The sequence below is a fragment of the Dryobates pubescens genome, chromosome 30 (genome assembly GCF_014839835.1).
Source record: "Dryobates pubescens isolate bDryPub1 chromosome 30, bDryPub1.pri, whole genome shotgun sequence".
In the NCBI taxonomy this organism is placed as follows: Eukaryota; Metazoa; Chordata; class Aves; order Piciformes; family Picidae; genus Dryobates; species Dryobates pubescens.
This window is the reverse complement of record NC_071641.1, coordinates 7,887,156-7,903,850: the sequence shown is the minus strand read 5'-3', so window position 1 is coordinate 7,903,850 and position 16,695 is coordinate 7,887,156. Positions and strand designations below refer to the sequence as shown.

The window sequence follows — 16,695 nt, the reverse complement described above, 5'->3', positions numbered from 1 at the left end:
GATGTTGGAGGCATTCCCTTCCATGCAGCACAGGTTTTGCTGACTTGAAAAGTACTGTATGGTTTGAAAAGCACCCCTTGCAGATAGATATAACACTAAAAAACTGCTTGATTTTAGATGCTGTAGGTGATCTATAACGGGAAACTGCTTTCTTCTAGGGTTTTAGGCGGGTTCCCAGTCCCACTAATATTTGACCATCTCTGTCAAAACTCCCCGCGTCAGCGTCTTGTCCTGGGATTACTTTGTGGCTGCTGGAGAATGTATCACTGAGTTCTCCTTTGCTTTTAGTCCCTTAAATGTTGCCTTTCTCAGGCTGTTTTCCCTCACGGTTTGAGGTAAAAGCTGATGTTGTTTCTCCGGGCTCTGCTGTGGCTGGTGCCCGAGCAGGAAGAGCCCGAGGTCGGGGCTGAGCTGTGTCAGGTCTCCAGTGAGTACCTGATGTCGGAGTGGTACATGACGGCACGGCGTCTGGTATGTGACTCCACAGCCTTACAGCCCTCCAAACAGTAATAGCCAAGGGGGAGCTCCCTGCAGGACAGCAAATACATGCCAGATGTTCATAAGGAAAGGTTGGCTGTGACAGGGAGCCGGGAAAGAGCACTCACGGGTGGATGATACCATGTAAGCTGGTTGCAAAGTCATGTAAAACTCCCTGCAGTCCCCACATCAGAGCCAGAGGAGTGTGCAAGGCAACAAGCAGCCTCTGTCCTGAGTTGAGGGGAGAGCCAGCAGCACAGTTTAACTCACGAGGAAACTGCTTGTTGCAGCTGTTGTAGCCTTCAGATGAGGAGCAGCCCGGGAAGCAGGGAGCCATCACCACGAAAGCACACAGCTGTAACCCCAGAGCTCCTTCCTCACTTGTGGCAGGTACTGTTATTATGGACTTTGGTACTTGTCCCAGAGCAATTTAGGCCTTTTAAATCCTGCTGCAATTAGCAAGAATACTGCATGCTGCTCCTCTTCAACCAGACACCCAAGCTGACAAAAGCATCTTCAAAAGTAGCATGTTCCCCACACACGGAAGGGTTCACCAGGATTATGTTACCCTTCAGTTGGGTCCTACAAAGCTCCTGTGGTCCCTACTCTATTACAAGCCATGTCCTATGTGCAATATGCTATTCCACATCAGGTTTGCTATGAGAGATCACTACCTTCTCCCAGCTTACAAAGCCTGGAGGTCTGCTGATGAAAGCAGCGCCAGATAGAGAGCACAAGAGAACAAAAGAGAAAGAAAGAAGTATTTACCGGGAGCCCTGGTCTTCCTGTAAGGCCCTGAAACAACACAGAAATGGTGCAAGTTAGCTTCAAACTCTCAGTTAGCTTCATTAAGAGACAAGATCACATGTAAGGGTTTAGGAAACAGAGTGGTTAAAAACCTCTCCACAACTCCTTGACCATCAGCTCTGATTGCTTCGGTTTCCTAATCTCCTGCTTGTGAAGTTTCCTCTCCTTTCAGCATGGCTCTACCCACAGCTCTCTGCACGAGCTCCGAAGGTATCTGCAAGTCCGTGGAGAATTAGCTAATTACAGGGCTCTGACTTTCTTCCTTCATTTCCATCTGCTAAATATTATTTTTTTCATGTATGGAATTGCTGCAGTTTGCCACAGAAATGTTGCATGTTCAGAAAGGGGAGAGAAAACGCCTGCGAGAGGATCTTTTCCTTCGGATGTGGTCCAGACGGTGAAAGAATCCGGGAACTTCAGGACTATTGCATGATTTCATCATTTCCTTCCTTCCTTCGCCCCTTGGAGTCCCAATCTCACCAAATTTCTTGCATGACTGCGGGTTGCCCTTGCCTTCACCAAAGCCTTGATTGACTTCAAAAATGAAGTTGAGAGCATCTGTTGGGCAAGAAGAGAGCACACAAAGGCTCCTTTTGCTGATGGGGTGTTGCTCATGCGTCTCCCTGAGTTTTCTCCTGGTCAAGCTAGACTACAAGCAGGACTTAGTGTGTTTATAATGCACCCTTCAACCTGTCCCCACACTCAAGCCAACCCCAACACCAGGGGCCCAGCCCTGCTACCCAGCACATTGCCATTTGTAAGCTGGGAAAGAGGGGCTTGGACTAGATCTCCAGAGGTTCCTTTCCAACCCCTATCTTTCTGTGATTTTATGAGAGGTGTAGGCTCATCAGCACCTTGGAGCCACAATCCAGAAAGATGTGTGTGACAACCAGTCAGACAGGAGCCCAGGCCTGTTGATCATAAACTTGAGCTTCCACGAGGTTTTAAGCCAAGTAATACGAGGGGGAAGTATTTCCTATGTTGACACGGAGAACTGAAGTTTTGCTCACGGTGACTGAGCCTGTCTCACTCACCAGCAGATCAGAAACCCCAGAGGTCCTGAGTGAGGGGAGGGTGTGCCCAAGACAAACTCCACTTTGGCTAACAACGCTCGGTCTGCTCGACTTCCTCTTGTTATTTCCATTGGCTGTAGCATGCCTCACGGCCTTTCCTGAACGTCTGCATGTGGAGACAGGTTCAGGGGTCGCAATAAGCCGGGATATGGTAGCGTGTACCGTCAGCACTTCTCTGGTGGTCCCATGCATTTCTGCCAGGCTTCAATCTTTCATTACCATATTAAGTTACTGCTGCAGAGAAAAAGCACGGAGTATGTGTCTTCCTCACCCTGCAGAAGCACAGGCTGCTCTCTGGGAGACGTCAGTCTTGACCTATTCACGCCTCTCTGTTTTCTCATGACAGTAACAGGAATGCCACCACCACCACCAGCTTTATGCCCACCCCATCCCTTTAGCACCCACATTAGCCTACCCAGCAGTCCATTTGCAACCCCATCCAGGGCAGGGTTTTCCTCCCGAAAACCTAAAGCTAGCGCTCGCTGAAATGCATCCATTTCAGCAGCCGGTCCTGAAAGCTCCTGGGATAAGCTATCGCCGAAGGTTTGCGTGGATCAGGGCTTCCAGCTGGAAAATGCTTTCAGACCTTTTGGCCTGGAAGGTGCAACTTTTTGGAAGATTGTTGTTATTAAACGGGGCTGCGCTCGTATATCTGTGGGAGTTCAGCCTATAGCATTTCAACTCGATGAAAGGGGAAAAAGAGGTCGTGCAGCCACTACTTCTCCTCAGAACGTCATCTGCAAACTGTTTAAGACATTTTTGCGTGAACAGACAAAAGATGACTACCGTATGTGCGACTTCTCATGTTCCTTTGCAGAAACCCAGCATAGGGACTCCATTGTACGTGAATATAAACCATTTCCTCTGGAAGGACCCTGCTAGAGACAGTATAGCGTTTCTCTGTAACCCTGAGAGATGTTGATACGCGGCCTCATTCCTCACATTGCTGCTTCTGGTTCACTGTGGGTCTCTTAATAGCTGCAAGAAAACTCCTGCCATAACCTAGCTATTTTCCTGCAGCCGAAATCGTCTGTGCTGAGGTTTTGCATTAGCTAACATTTGAAAAGCAAGCTGTCAACGCAATTTTTCCTCTGAAATTGATAGCTGTGCAGCTCTGCTTGAAGGCCCAACGGTTCAGCAAGCCTGGGTGAGTAGCAGGGAACCGGGTTCCTACAGCTCAGCTCCTGCCATGTGTTTGTGATCTGTCTTTCCCTTTTTTTGCAAACACATCTTGTTCATCATGTGGCATCCAATGCATGTGAAGCACACGCAGCCGATTCCCCCCGGGGCACGTGGGCCCGACTGGCAACACACAGATATCTGCGCTCCTCTGCTTACCAGCTCCCCATCCCTGCACTACCTCTCACACACCCTTGGAAGCTATGAAGCAGCCAGGAGCAATCCCACCCCAACACAGGTCCTGAGCACCCACAGTACTTGCTGTTTGGGAGATCCCAAGGTGCCATGACTGCAAAGGCGGCCACCACACCTGACACCACAGACAGGAGACTTTACTAGGTCATGCCCTGCAAACTTTGTGCCAACAGCTTCTAAAACCACAGGGTTTTGGTACTTACAGGTGGACCTGAAAGAGAGAAGAAAAACAAACAATAATTAATCCTTTTAATGCAATAAATCCTAACAAGAAGGGCTAAACAAACACATTGCACTATCTCTTGGGGCTGACCCTGATGCTGCTCCCATCTGTTGATGCACTTCCACCAACCCCTTGCTCATTAATTAAGGTACCCCTATGATTAGCAGCACTGCTTACTGTCACCATGAGTGCAGGGCAGTCTCTGAAAGCCCTGTGTTGGGAAGGCCCCATACGGCAGACTCTTGACACTGTCACACTCATCTCCAGTCCTTTGGCACACAGGACCATGACAGCACTGAGCCCAGGGGAACTGTTACTTGTGACTCCCTCTCACATCTTGGCCATCCCTTGGGCTTGAGAAAGTTGAATATGGGGAGGCAAGAACTCATTTTTTGCTAAAATGCCTACACATTTTTCACCAAGACTGGTGACCTTGTAAAGTCATAAAGAGGTTAATGAGGAAACTAAAGCAATTAAACACATCAGGTACCTTTCACTTTGGTACTAGCTATTTCCCCCCCTTTTCTTCCACCTCTGTTCCCATAGGAGCCAATCTTTCCTCTTGGAAGAAAGCCCCTCAAATCCTCTGGGTTGTCTTTTGTTTTGGAAAGCTTTTTGGAGCCTGCCAGTGTGGAGCACTGCATCTCCCTCGCACAGAGCCATTGTACAGTATATAGCAGGGCTTAAACAGCACATTTCTTTCATCAGTTCTCAGAAAATTCCTCACAATCCTGACAGATATTGTGTGTGTGTGCAGAAAGAAACCCCTGAACTCACTATTTTGTGGTTTCCTCTCTGTGGGAGAAGCAAGACACACCATTCAACTGTCAGGGGCTTCTACATTTTCCATACTTTATAGAACTTTTTTTTCCCCTTTTCCTTCTTCACAAAGTGCCAAGAAGTAAGGCTAAGCAGTATAACAGGTGAGCTGACAGATCACAGGCAGCAGCCTCTCCTCTGCACGGGAGGCGGATGTCATGGTGAGCACCTGCAGAATACGTCGTCATCCTGAAAATGCCCCCTGGCCCAAAGTCCATGAAAGAAACTGGAGACTTTGGATGAACAAACATTTTCCACACTGGAAATCTCTCCCTTAGCCTGACTCCTTCATACCGGGGACTACGGCAAATGGTTTGGCTATCAAGCTTTGGTGACCTCAGATTGCACTGCTGAATGCCAGCCTGAGGTTTTTTTGCTCGATCTTTTCGGCATGGTTGATCAGAAAAGGTTACCTCTAAAGGGTGATTTTTGGTTAAAATACAAAAAAACAGTGAAGTCTAACACCTTCATGGTGACCCACAGAGTTAAGGTCGACATTCACAGCCAGAACGCTCACCAACTCAAAACATCTCCACCCATGTTTACGACAGGAGCTCAGTGGGGACCCAGATTTAGTTGGTCTGGCAACCACTCAGTTCAGTAGGGACCCAGATTTAGTTGGTCTGGCAACCACTCAGTTCAGTAGGGACCCAGATTTAGTTGGTCTGGCAATCACCTAGCTCAGTAGGGACCCGGATTTGGTTGGTCTGGCAATCACCCAGTTCAGTAGGGACCCAGCTTTGGTTGGTCTGGCAATCACCCAGTTCAGCAGGGACCCAGCTTTGGTTGGTCTAGCAATCGCCCATCATCACTGCAGGTCACTATCCTACCTGGTGTGCCAAATCTAAAGAACAAAAGGGTTTCTGATCAGAAAGTTCAATTTGGAGGCCAAGGTCGGACTCAAATCCAGGAATACTAATTTTTGCCAGACTGGGAGGAAAAAAAGAACCAACAAAACACCAGAGAGTTTTCTGAGTCTGGCTTGGACGACAATAAAGTTCTGTGAGTGAACTGTTTTGGAGAGATTCTCTTTCAGAGTGAGCACCCTGTCACAAGGTCAATGATTATAGCTTGCCAATACACGGACTTTATTTCCATTAGCAACACTCTAGACCCTTTAATAACCCACCCACCCGCCAGCGTGGGCTTGGGGCACTCATGGACTGCATGAATCAAACCATTTAAGCTACCATTGAAAGAAAAACTTAAAGGCAAGCAAACCCTGAGCCATCCCTGCCCTTCTGGACCAAACATGACCAGACAGCAGCACAGCCTGCCACGGAACTGCGATACTGCTGAGAGAAAACATAAGCTTTTGTTTTCTCCAGAAGCTACGTCCTCAGAGCAGAGTAAATCAGCGATGCCAGCAGCTCTGGGCCCATCAGGCCATGCACCCCCACGCAGATCAAAGGCAGGAGGCATAGTGGAGGCCCATCTTTGTTATATGCCCTCTATAAAATTAATGGTTGTGTGAAGGGGTGGCTGCGCCGTCTTGTGTAAACACACATCAGGGAGCTGCAGAGACACAGTCCTGGCTGCAATAAGTCAAGTGGTAGAGGCTATCCAGGGCCTAGGCTTCAAGTGCTGGGACCATTCATGTGACCCAGGAAAAAGGGAAGTTCTCAGAGTCACTTTGAAAAGCTGCATCATCTCGCACAGTCTGGAGGAGGGAATACATCCCAAAGACAGTGGGGAGAGAGAAGGTGCTGCTGGATAAGCCGCTGCAAAGCAGTGAGGATTTTACCAAGTGTAATAATGCTGCAGTAAAGTGGATTTGTCGTGTTCCGTCACGGTGATTAGCCAGAAGGCAAAGCAGAGCTTCTAAAGAGGCTTGGTCTGTAGCATAACAAGGAGTAATTTAATGCACATTAGAGGAAGGAGCAGGCAAAGCAGAAAGGGGATCCTCAAGCATCCACTCTCAACTGCTCAAACCACAAGTGACTGGGCTGATCCAGCCTGTCCCAGGCAGCACTGGCTGTGCTGTGTGCAGTGCACCAGGCTTGCTCCTGGCCAGTGGACTGGCAGAGCTGCACTGGCCTGGAAAGGGATGCTGGCAACCTTGTAAGCCAAGAGAGCAAATCTCTAAGTTGACCACGCTGCACAGGACCCTTTGTGAAAGCAATGTAGACTGCAGCAGTCACCACAACACCAGTGGGTGTTGTCCCTACGCAACCTCCACAGTCAGGAGTACAAACCACACCTATGGGGGTTCCTCCTCTCCCATGTTTACAGCAAGCACTTTTGGGGTGAGACAGAGGTTGTGTTGCTTGGGAGATAAGCTAGATCCCCTTTCCATAAACAGCCAGCAGAAAAAGGACAGCAAGTCAACAGAGCAGGGATCAAAGCTACCATGAACATTTCAAACCCATTTCATAGCTAAGCCCAGCCAGTAGACAGACAGAGAGCTCCCAGACCACCAGATTCCTCGGTGTTACAAAGAGCAGGGAGCCCACGTTTGCAATTAGCACCTTCGGATCCTGCGTGTTTGGAACCTGACCTCACCAGGAGCAGAGAGATGCTGGCGCTGGCATGCTGGCTGCAGCACGGCCGTCCGCCCACAACGGGCAGCTCAGGAAGCATCTCTCCGTGCTGGCCTCTCACTGGAAGGCACTGGAGGGCCGCAAGCGACTGCGAGCGCTGTTTATCCAGCTGTGGGCCTTGCCGAGCAGCGGGGGACAGAGGAGAGGACAGAGCAAACGTGTTAGGAGTGCACGAGTGGGAGGAAGCAGTGGCCTCCCGCAAAGAGGGGACCTCCAGAGCACCTTTGAAAATGAACATTGAGAAAACAAAGAATTCTTGAGGGAGTACCCAGGGTCCCTCCAAACATATGGCCTCTGGAAATGAGCACCATCTGCATTGTCCCTCCTCAGCTGCTCTGGCTTTTATGCAGATAGAAACTTTCCCTAAAGAAGCTCTGCCTTTCCTGTAGCCCAAGTGAGCAGCCATGATCTGCAGACAGGAGGAATCCACTTTTTTGCACCTTATGGAGGGGGCATATCTGTGATGAGAATAGCAGAGCCAAACCACAAAGTCCTCTGCTCGCTCGTCCTTCCTTGTGCCCCATTCAATCAGTGACTGTAAACCAGAACTGCAATGACCCCTTCTCCATCACCCACACTGAGAGGTAAAAAGCCACCCTCCATGCTGGAGCCTCTTTGGGCTCGGAAGAGGAGATGCTTAGTTTTGTAAGTGGGTCATATTTATCCTGATTTGGAAAGTCCCATGTCCTAGAATATCACCCCTTAAAAGCTGGACAGCATTAGAGTGGGGCACTGTGGTGCGAGACCTTCTGCTGAGGGCAGAGAGATCCTCCAGCTTCAGAGACAGCAATGCTCTCTGGGCTGATAGGATCATTGAAACGATCCCATCCATTTAGGGGAATTTCCTGACATCTGGAAAAGTGTCCATTCTTAAAAGGCTCTCAAATGCTGTTGCTTAGGGTTTTTTTCTTTCCTTTATTTTCTTGGATTCTGGCAGTCCAGTGTCTTCAATGTGGGTGTCTTCCAGTCTGCTCCACATGCTCACATATTGAGAGAGTTTTCCCCCCTGCTCTATAGCATATACAAGATGAAGAGAGGGAACATAAAGATGTTATTGTTGCTTCCTTGGGTCATCCTCACTACATGCTCCAGCAGAAGGAGAGTTGTAAACATGTAATCCATCCCTGCGAGGAAATCCAGCCATTTCACAGACCCAGGAGGCAGCCTTAGCGAGTTAGAGAGATACAGTTACTTCCTGACATTCAGGACTATGTTAATTGATAACAAGATAGCTGTGGCCAGGCAATTAGTTATGAAATGCTGATTAAAATGTCAGGAGCCTGAGCATGACCTTACCCAGGGTGGCCCCATGGGCATTCAGTGCAGCGTGACCATGTTTATAGCAGGCAGAGCCCAGTTGGGTGCATGGAGCCCAGATGGTGGGTTTGGCCTTTTTTAAAAGGCTGGACATGCTGCAGTTTTCACACACCAGATCCAGGGTACTCAGAGTCTTTTAGAGACAGCTTCCCTACCTCCCTCAGGGAAAAAAAATGCTATGAGGAGGTGGAGAGAGCATTAACTCAGAGAGCTGCAAATGAAAAGGCAAAAATGCCAAATACCTTGCCATAATAGCAATAAACCAATTCAATTAAACTGTGATTACCCTTCAGAAATTTTGCTTCAGGTGTTGCCAGCAATAGGAGACAATCCGAGTGTATAGCTGCCTACAGAGAGCACAAGTCCCTTGCAAAGGCCCCTCCATCCCCAGAAAGTCCACCTCCCAGCTACACCCTTGCAGAGCAGCAAGAGCTTCTTCAAAGGATGGCAGAAATGTTGGACAGCAAAAAGGCTATCAGGATTTCACTGCTAAAAAAATGTCACCAACGCTGAGCTGAGGCACCAGGTTATGCCAGTCACTCAAGCTCGCCTCCGAATTCAAACCCATGACATCACTGAGAGTGGGCACTTAATATCAGCAGCTGTTGAGGATAAAAATCACTGCTCAGGCACTCTGAGCATCCCAGTGCACCACCATCACCAGACCCTGCCAAGGAGAAGGCCTCAAGAACAGCACCAAGAGGAAAAGTCCATGGGAAGTCATGCCCAATGCAAACAACAAGGTGGAGCCTAACAGAAACCTGACCATGATTGAGTTCTCCTGGTCTTTCCATGTAGATTCTTTTAATCAAGATTTGCTTATCCCTACTCTATAATGACTTCAGCTGAGTCAGAGGAATATCTCAGAATCCCAGAATGCCAGGCTGAAAGGGCCCCCAAGGGTCATCTGCTCCAAGCTTTCTAGGTGATAGTGGAGTTGAAATGAGCTGGCCCAGCACCCTGTCAGGCTGAGTCTTCCAACTGCCCAATGCAGGAGAATCCACTGCTTCCCTTGGGAGATGATTCCAGTCTCTTCTACATCACAAAATCTTGGCAGTTCTGCTACCAGTGAGGCAGCCAAGCTCCTTTACCTCTGGAGAAGCAGCTTGTCCTCATACTGTTTTTCTGAAGTGAGATGTGTCCCTCCTTTGAAGGATGCCAGTTGGGCTGGCTGAGCACTCTGAGCATCCCAGTGCACCACCATCACCAGACCCTGCTAAGGAGAAGTCCTCAAGCACAGCACCAAGAGGAAAGCTCCATGGGAAGCCATGCCCAAAGCAAACAAGGTAAAGCCTAAAATACCCTGAACATGATTGAGCAGCAGCCTCAAAAATAAAATAGAGTGCCTGACAGTAGAGTTAAGCCACAGAGTCTAATTGCATCTCCAAGCATCTGATTGTTTTAAGAAACATCTAGAAGGACAACAGAAGCCAGTTGGCTTCCAGAGCCAGAAGAACCCAAGGAAGAAAATCTGGGCTGTTGGCATAACAGCAGCGAGCCCTTTAGGCAGATTAAAGTGCTCAAGGACAAGGGATCAAAAAAAGCCAAACAAATGTTCTGACAAACATTTGGGAGAGTCACTTAGGAAAACAACAGGGCAGGAAAGGACCAAGCCCAGATGGCTCACACAGTGCTAGCTGCACCCAGGATGAATGTGGTACCTCCAGCATTGCCACAGGAGAAGCAGTAGGATGGATGACACAGGGCAGAACAACACTCATCTCAGGCAGGCATCCATGGGTCAGCAAGCTTTTTCCAAGCAGCAAACAACCACATTTGTCCCGGCCATGCTGAAGCACTTAGCACCACAGAAAGCAGAGAAAACAGGGCTGGGAAGGGCACTTGAGGTCAGCTTGCCCGGTGGGTTTTTGCCCTTTAGATCTGGAGGCCCCCTCGGGGTTTTCCAGTAGCAGTGCAGACCCCTGGATGGTAAATTTAAACCAGGTGTAGGCAAGCTCAGTCTGCTCCACCACCTTCTGCCAAAGAGCCAGCGTGCCCTGGGGCTCGCAAACCACCAGCCGAAAACCGCTGCTCCTGACTATCTCCTTTTCCCTTCCCCTTCTGCCTCCCCTGAGCAAACCAAACAGAGATTAAAGAATTCCTGGGGAATGAGAGGGACGTGCAATCAAGGAGGGAACATCTTCAAAGCAACCAAAGTTAAAAAAAATACGTCTACCTAGCCCATTTGGGCAAATATTTCTCTAACCTGTTGCTGTCCTCAGGATGGAGACATCACGCTCTTCCCTAGCAATCCAGTCCAGGCGATACCCATGCCCTGACTCATGAGGCCATATTTATTATCTTTCTTAGAAACTACTCAACATTTCCATTGTTGTTGTTGAAGTCAGTCAATGACCTCTGGTGCACACCAAACTTGAAGAGCAGCTTTTCTCATCTCTCTCCTTTTTGCGGTTACCTTTTATGTGTTTGAAGTCTGCTGTCCTGTTCCCTACAGTCTTCTCTTGTCTTCAGACTAAACAAAACCTACTTCTTGCAGCCTCTCTGCAGAGGCCATGTTTTCAGGACCTCTGGTTGTTCTCATTGCTTACCCTCAACAGCCCACTTGCCTCTTGAAGTGTAGCTCTCAAATAGCAACCTGCTCTCCAGCTCGCTGCATGCGTCAACGGCAGACAGCTTGGTGAAGGCAGAAGACATGGTGTCTATTTACCTTACCCACAGGGTCTTAATCACAGAGGGAAACCGAGTTCCTCCCTGTCACCACCTCTGCCTTGCTCTTATCTTCTGAAATGTCTCTTGTCCTCCATGAGCCCTCAGAGGCTCAGACTCCTTGCAGCCTTTCTCTAAGAAGCTGCTCTCTGCAGGCAGCACTACACCAGTCCTTGCTGGCTGGTGTGACCAGTTCTCATGCTCCAGTGAGAAGGAAGGTCTCCTTCTCACTCACAATGAACTACTTCAGCATTTTCTTAGTTTCCTTTATAGTCCCATCTCACACTGTAGGCTGAGAAGTTTTCCTCTTGCATTCTCATTCATTTTAAAATCCCCCCAGCTTTACTTTTCCTTTTGTCTTGAATTTCAGCTTGCTGAGGAGTTCACAATTATTATTTTTTTATTTATCCCTTCATGGAAGTCCTTTGCACTGGGATGGCTTTGGCTCGTGGCTTTAACAGTTTCCCTGCCAGACTGCTGAGTCTCCTCAACTTCCTCCCCAGATCTTAATCTCCCAGGGCACGGCCACACTAATTCTCCAGCTCCTTCTGTGTTTTTGAAGTGCACCTCAAACACCTCAGCACTCTTAGCCTGAAGACACAGGTGCCATTGCAACAAGCGACCACTGCAATAGAACCCTACTCTTGGCAGAGTAGACATTCAACAGCCTCTCTGCAGTTCCCACCTTACATCCTATTCCATGCCAGGAATTCAGAAGGTCATGTGTGAAAGCTCTGGAGATCCAAACCAGTTTGAAAACTGCAGCTGGTTATTCAGGAGAAGCCTGACATTCCTCCATCAAGGAGCTGACCACTTCTTCAGCACTAGGTCAAGCCCTGCACGAGTCCTAATTCCTCAGAGAGATACAGAATGAGGAAGGAACCACAGGGTAAAAACTGGCTGAAGTAAACCATGAGTTGGCAAAGCAAAAGACAAATTCTATGGCACTTTTACTTCCTGCTGAAATTTCCAATCTCTCTCATAACATGGTTGTCTGGAAAAAGTTTAAAGCCAGAACTTACTATAGCTAATAATTACTTAAATTCTCTGATCACACACTTGAAATGATTCATTTTCTTCCTATCTCATTTTTGCAATTAGCAGCTAATTTCAATATCTAGTGCACTGTTACTTTTTTCTTTTTCCCCCTTTCCCTTAGTTCTTGATATTCTTCCCTCTTTTCCATCTGCTAACTCTTTTCTCCTTCCTTCCTCCTTCCAAAATACTTTGCAACTTTTATAACAGCAAATTCTGTCACCTACCCGGAGAGGAACAAAAGACCATTGTGTTCAATTTATCTTTTAATAGACTCCTTCCTCAAATACCTCATGGACTGCCAGTACTGTCTTCCAGACCCTGTCTCACACCCTTTTGAGTTATGAAAATGTTTGGGAGGGTCTTTCCTTTAGCCAAGACATTTTTCCACCCAAGATGATTGATAGCTCCCAGTTACCACTAATTACCCTATCAGCAGTTGGACAGAAGCCTAGCCACAGCACTCTTCCTCCAGAGACCAGCAATGCATCCTTGTGGCTCGTTATCCTCTTCAGGGATGGAACAAGCTGTCTAATTAGGGACACCATAAATTCTTCCTTCAGGCTCCTTCCTGATGTGCTGCCTTGTTTCCAAACAGAGCATGTGGAGGAGAGCAGGGCTGATGCTAAGTCCTTTTAAAAGGAAAAATGCGACGGGGTTTGGGAGCCCAGGCGGGTTTGCTCAGCATGTTTTATTGCACAGGAAGAGGAGAGCATTCATTCATCTCTCCAAACCTCACTGCTGCTTTCTTAGCACGTCTCAAATGCAGAGAGGTTGGCTCAGCTTGGCCAGCCCTACACAGGGCTCTGCTGTGTAGGAGCCAGGCTGTGGCAGCAAGCACATATGGAGACAACCCGCCTTGGCTAGCAGGGATAAAAGGATTCGTGGCTTTCCTTACCTAGGATGAACTGAGCATGCAGATCCCTGCTCTGTTACCTCCAGTGCCCAAACCAGATGCTTTGCACAGCACATGGTAAAGAGAGAGCCATCGGACTGGAAAGACGTTTAAAAAACCCCAAAACACAACAAACAACAAAACAACCAACTGCTGCCTCCCTGCTGAGCCTGGTCTGGAAAGCACCTGTATTCTCTCATCTTCTCACTGTGCAAATTTCACTCCATGAATAAGTTTGCTAAACTCTGTCAGGACTTCTGTCTTGTTTGAGACTGAAAGAGTTCTCTTATCTAGGTCATCACTTTTTTTAAGGTAGTGAGAGATCCAATGATAATCTGAAGAAGAAAAGGCAATGAAGACAAAAAAGAGATCTTCTCCCTTGCACCCTGAGCAGAGGGGAAAAAAAACAACTGGGGGAAAATCAACCAAGTTTAGAAACTCTGAAGCTCTTCCTCACTACCAAAAGGAAAGGCCCCGAGGGCACAAGCAGGAAAGGACATTGTGTTTAGGGAGAAACTTCTCCAAAGTACCTGAGATGGGTGGCACACATGCACTGCAGGAACACACACCTGGCAAAAAATTATTAAGAACCCCAAGTCCTACTAAAACAGTAAGCCATCACTGTTATAGGGGAAAAAAAATAGCAGAGAGGAGGAATAAGGGCCAAGGTCTGCAGCAGTTTGCTGCATGAGAAAGGCACAAGGGAAAACCCACATGGAGGAGGTGGCAATAGCTGAATGCACGCCAAACCATGCAGGACTGGGGACAGGGCATGTCCCATGTCCTGCACCAATCCTTGACCCAGGAGTCATATGTTTCTATCTTCCCTTCCTAAAGGACCCAAGAGCCTCTTCCTATTGCTCTGCCAAGAAACTCCAGAACTCTGCCTGTTAAGAGTCAGGGTAACGCAACAGCAGAGGATAGGGATCTATCCAGGATGGCTTTGAAATTCAGAGAGAGAAATATTTGCAGCTACACCTGATTAACTGCCACATCCTCCTGTTCCCCCAGAAAAATAACATTTGCTCTAAGTACACAGTTCATCCATAAGCAAGAGATCACCACAGGCACAAACTGGGAGTAAACTCAGAAACACAAGGCTACATCTTTCAAAAGTCCCACACATCCTTCCCCCTCTCTTTTCCTTCTGTTTTTAAGCCTAAGTTCAATCAGATTGCACAGGAGACGCCCAACAGCCTCTCAATACCACAGCTTTTCCCTGGGCTTCAGAGAGGTGGGAGCTGGGTACATTGTTCCCTGGTGAGCAGAGGGCTAAGACATGACTATCACTGTGGCCAGAGCTGTGCCACTGGCCCGTAAGATCTGTGGAGTGCTTTAGAAATTCCAACCCCTCTTTCATCTGTGTTTCAGTTGTATGTAGTAGGGCTTAAAGGGGAGCTAATCTGTAAGCAATGACTGCTGTTGGGGAGACATGACTACTCCTCCTTCGCTGCCGAAATCCCTCTAATAAGGAGCTAGCATTTAAAAACTAAACAAAAAGGATTAAAAACCAAAATCCCAGCCTATTGTATGCTTCAGTTCTGTTAGGGACGAGGCCACCACATGGCTCCCAGCAGCTGTCATTGCCTCCAGCAACATCTCCTCCCTTGGACAGTGGTGGCTGAGGATAGAGGAGGACAAGCAATAAGAAGCCACCGGGATCTAGCTGTGTCCACCCAGTCCCACATCCCAGTGCTGGGTTTAGCCTCATGAAGACCCCTTCCCAAAGGCAAAGTGCTGCCCGCAGCCCCACCACGCTCTACCTGCTGCTGGTTGAGCCTCACAGCAAGGGGATCCTGGTGTGTGGATGGGATTGCTGGGTGGTCCCCAGTGCAGCGCACACACTGCCCGCAGCAATACCAAATCATAATAAACAAACCCCTCGCACGGCCTTCCTTCAGTTCAGATTCCAGTTGGGCTGATATAATCTTCATCTTCTCTTTGAAAGAGAGGAAGAAAAGAGCAGCAAAAAGGGGAAAAAAAAAAAAAAAAAAAGAAAATAAAAAGAGAGAAACAAACCAAAACAAACCAAAACACAAACCAAAAACAACAAAACCAAAATCTGGTGTCCTGAGAGAGAAGAGTGAGGCATGCGATGGACTGATACTGCCCGTGTGTGTCTCAGCCTCCCCAGCATGGGGAAAATGTGCTGTTAATCAACTGCCCCCCCTGGGAAACAGGCTGATTTAATTAGCTCCTGATCGCAGAGTCAGGCTGCGATGCTGCTCGCCCAGCGCATCACATGAGGAAGAAACAGACACCGACCCTTGGCAGCTGGGTTGGAACGGGATGAGTGAGCCAGGCAGGAATCACCCCAACCCTGGTGTGAGGAGTGAGGGGGTGAAATGCTCCAGAGAGGCTGTGCAAGCAGGCTGCCTCCCAAACCTGCACATGCAATGGCGCAAAGGGCACTTCACCGCCCCACCAGAGCCACGGGCACTGCAGAAGGGATGGGTGATGCATCAAGGAGCCGCCTTTTCCCTGTCTGAAATACAACCTCATCTCAGGGGAAACACAGCAAAGAGGTGCAACAAGTGGGTTTCCAGGCAGGAAAGGGAAGAAGAATCCAGACAGAATGTAGGGGAGATGTTCAGCAAGCAGGCATCCTGCCACAGCTCCCTCTCCTCACCAGCAGCATGGCACAGACACTGCACATGAGCACATCAGTCCAACCCTCTGATTATCAGGCTGCTGACCTTTTGGCACGTTAATCTGGGATGCACTGGAGCACCACTCCAATGGAGCAAACATTTTTCACGTCTTATGTATGACAGTGCTTATGAGTGGCAAAGAGACAGCATGCAGAGAGGCAAGCATTGATCCAGCTCCTAGAGGGGGAAGCTGGTGAAGGGCCTGGAGAACAGGCTTTAGGAGGAGTGGCTGAGGGAGCTGGGGTTGTTTAGTCTGGAGAGGAGAAGACCTCCTTGCTATCTGCAACTCCCTGAAAGGATGTTGCAGTGAAGTGGGGGTTGGTCTTTTCTCCCTAATATCGGGTGATAGAACAAGAGGAAATGGACTGAAATTGCGGCAGGGGAGGTTTAGGTTGGATATGAGGCGGGGGGAAATTACTGCCAGGGTGGTCAAGCATTGGAACAGGCTGCCCAGCGAGGTGCTGAAGTCACCGTCCCTTGAGGTGTTCAAAAACACGTGGACATGGCACTTCAAGACCTGGCTGAATGTCCGTGGTAGTGATAGGTTGACTGTTTGGCTCAACAATCTTAGAGGTCTTTTCCAACTCTGATTCTAAGTGTGTCCACCTCAAAGCCACTCGCTGGACAGTCACTTCAGCATGATTCTGCTCTCCTACCTGGGAGACAGCCGGGATGTTTAATAATTAATGGCTGTGCACTTGCCTGCGAGGCTGGTGTGAAAAGCGTTGCTGCGTCTTTAACAGCTGCCAGCGATGGGAAACTCATTGGAGTGTGTGTTCGGAGGGGAAGAAGGTTAAGATGATTAACTGGTGCTAAC

The 16,695-nt window shown here is 48.5% G+C and overlaps 1 protein-coding gene across 1 annotated transcript in view; it reads right to left on the bottom strand.

The window, feature by feature from the left end:
- The window catches only part of COL13A1 (collagen type XIII alpha 1 chain), a 65,121-nt gene extending 62,568 nt beyond the window's left edge, over positions 1 to 2,553 (bottom strand). The window contains exons 1-2 of the mRNA XM_054174720.1: positions 2,319 to 2,553; positions 1,246 to 1,272 (exon numbers count right to left, since the gene is read on the bottom strand). Of these exons, the coding sequence (XP_054030695.1) occupies positions 1,246 to 1,272; positions 2,319 to 2,549 (258 nt within the window). The 5' untranslated portion in view covers positions 2,550 to 2,553. The remainder of the gene's footprint in view (positions 1 to 1,245; positions 1,273 to 2,318) is intronic.
- Positions 2,554 to 16,695: the final 14,142 nt, after the last annotated feature.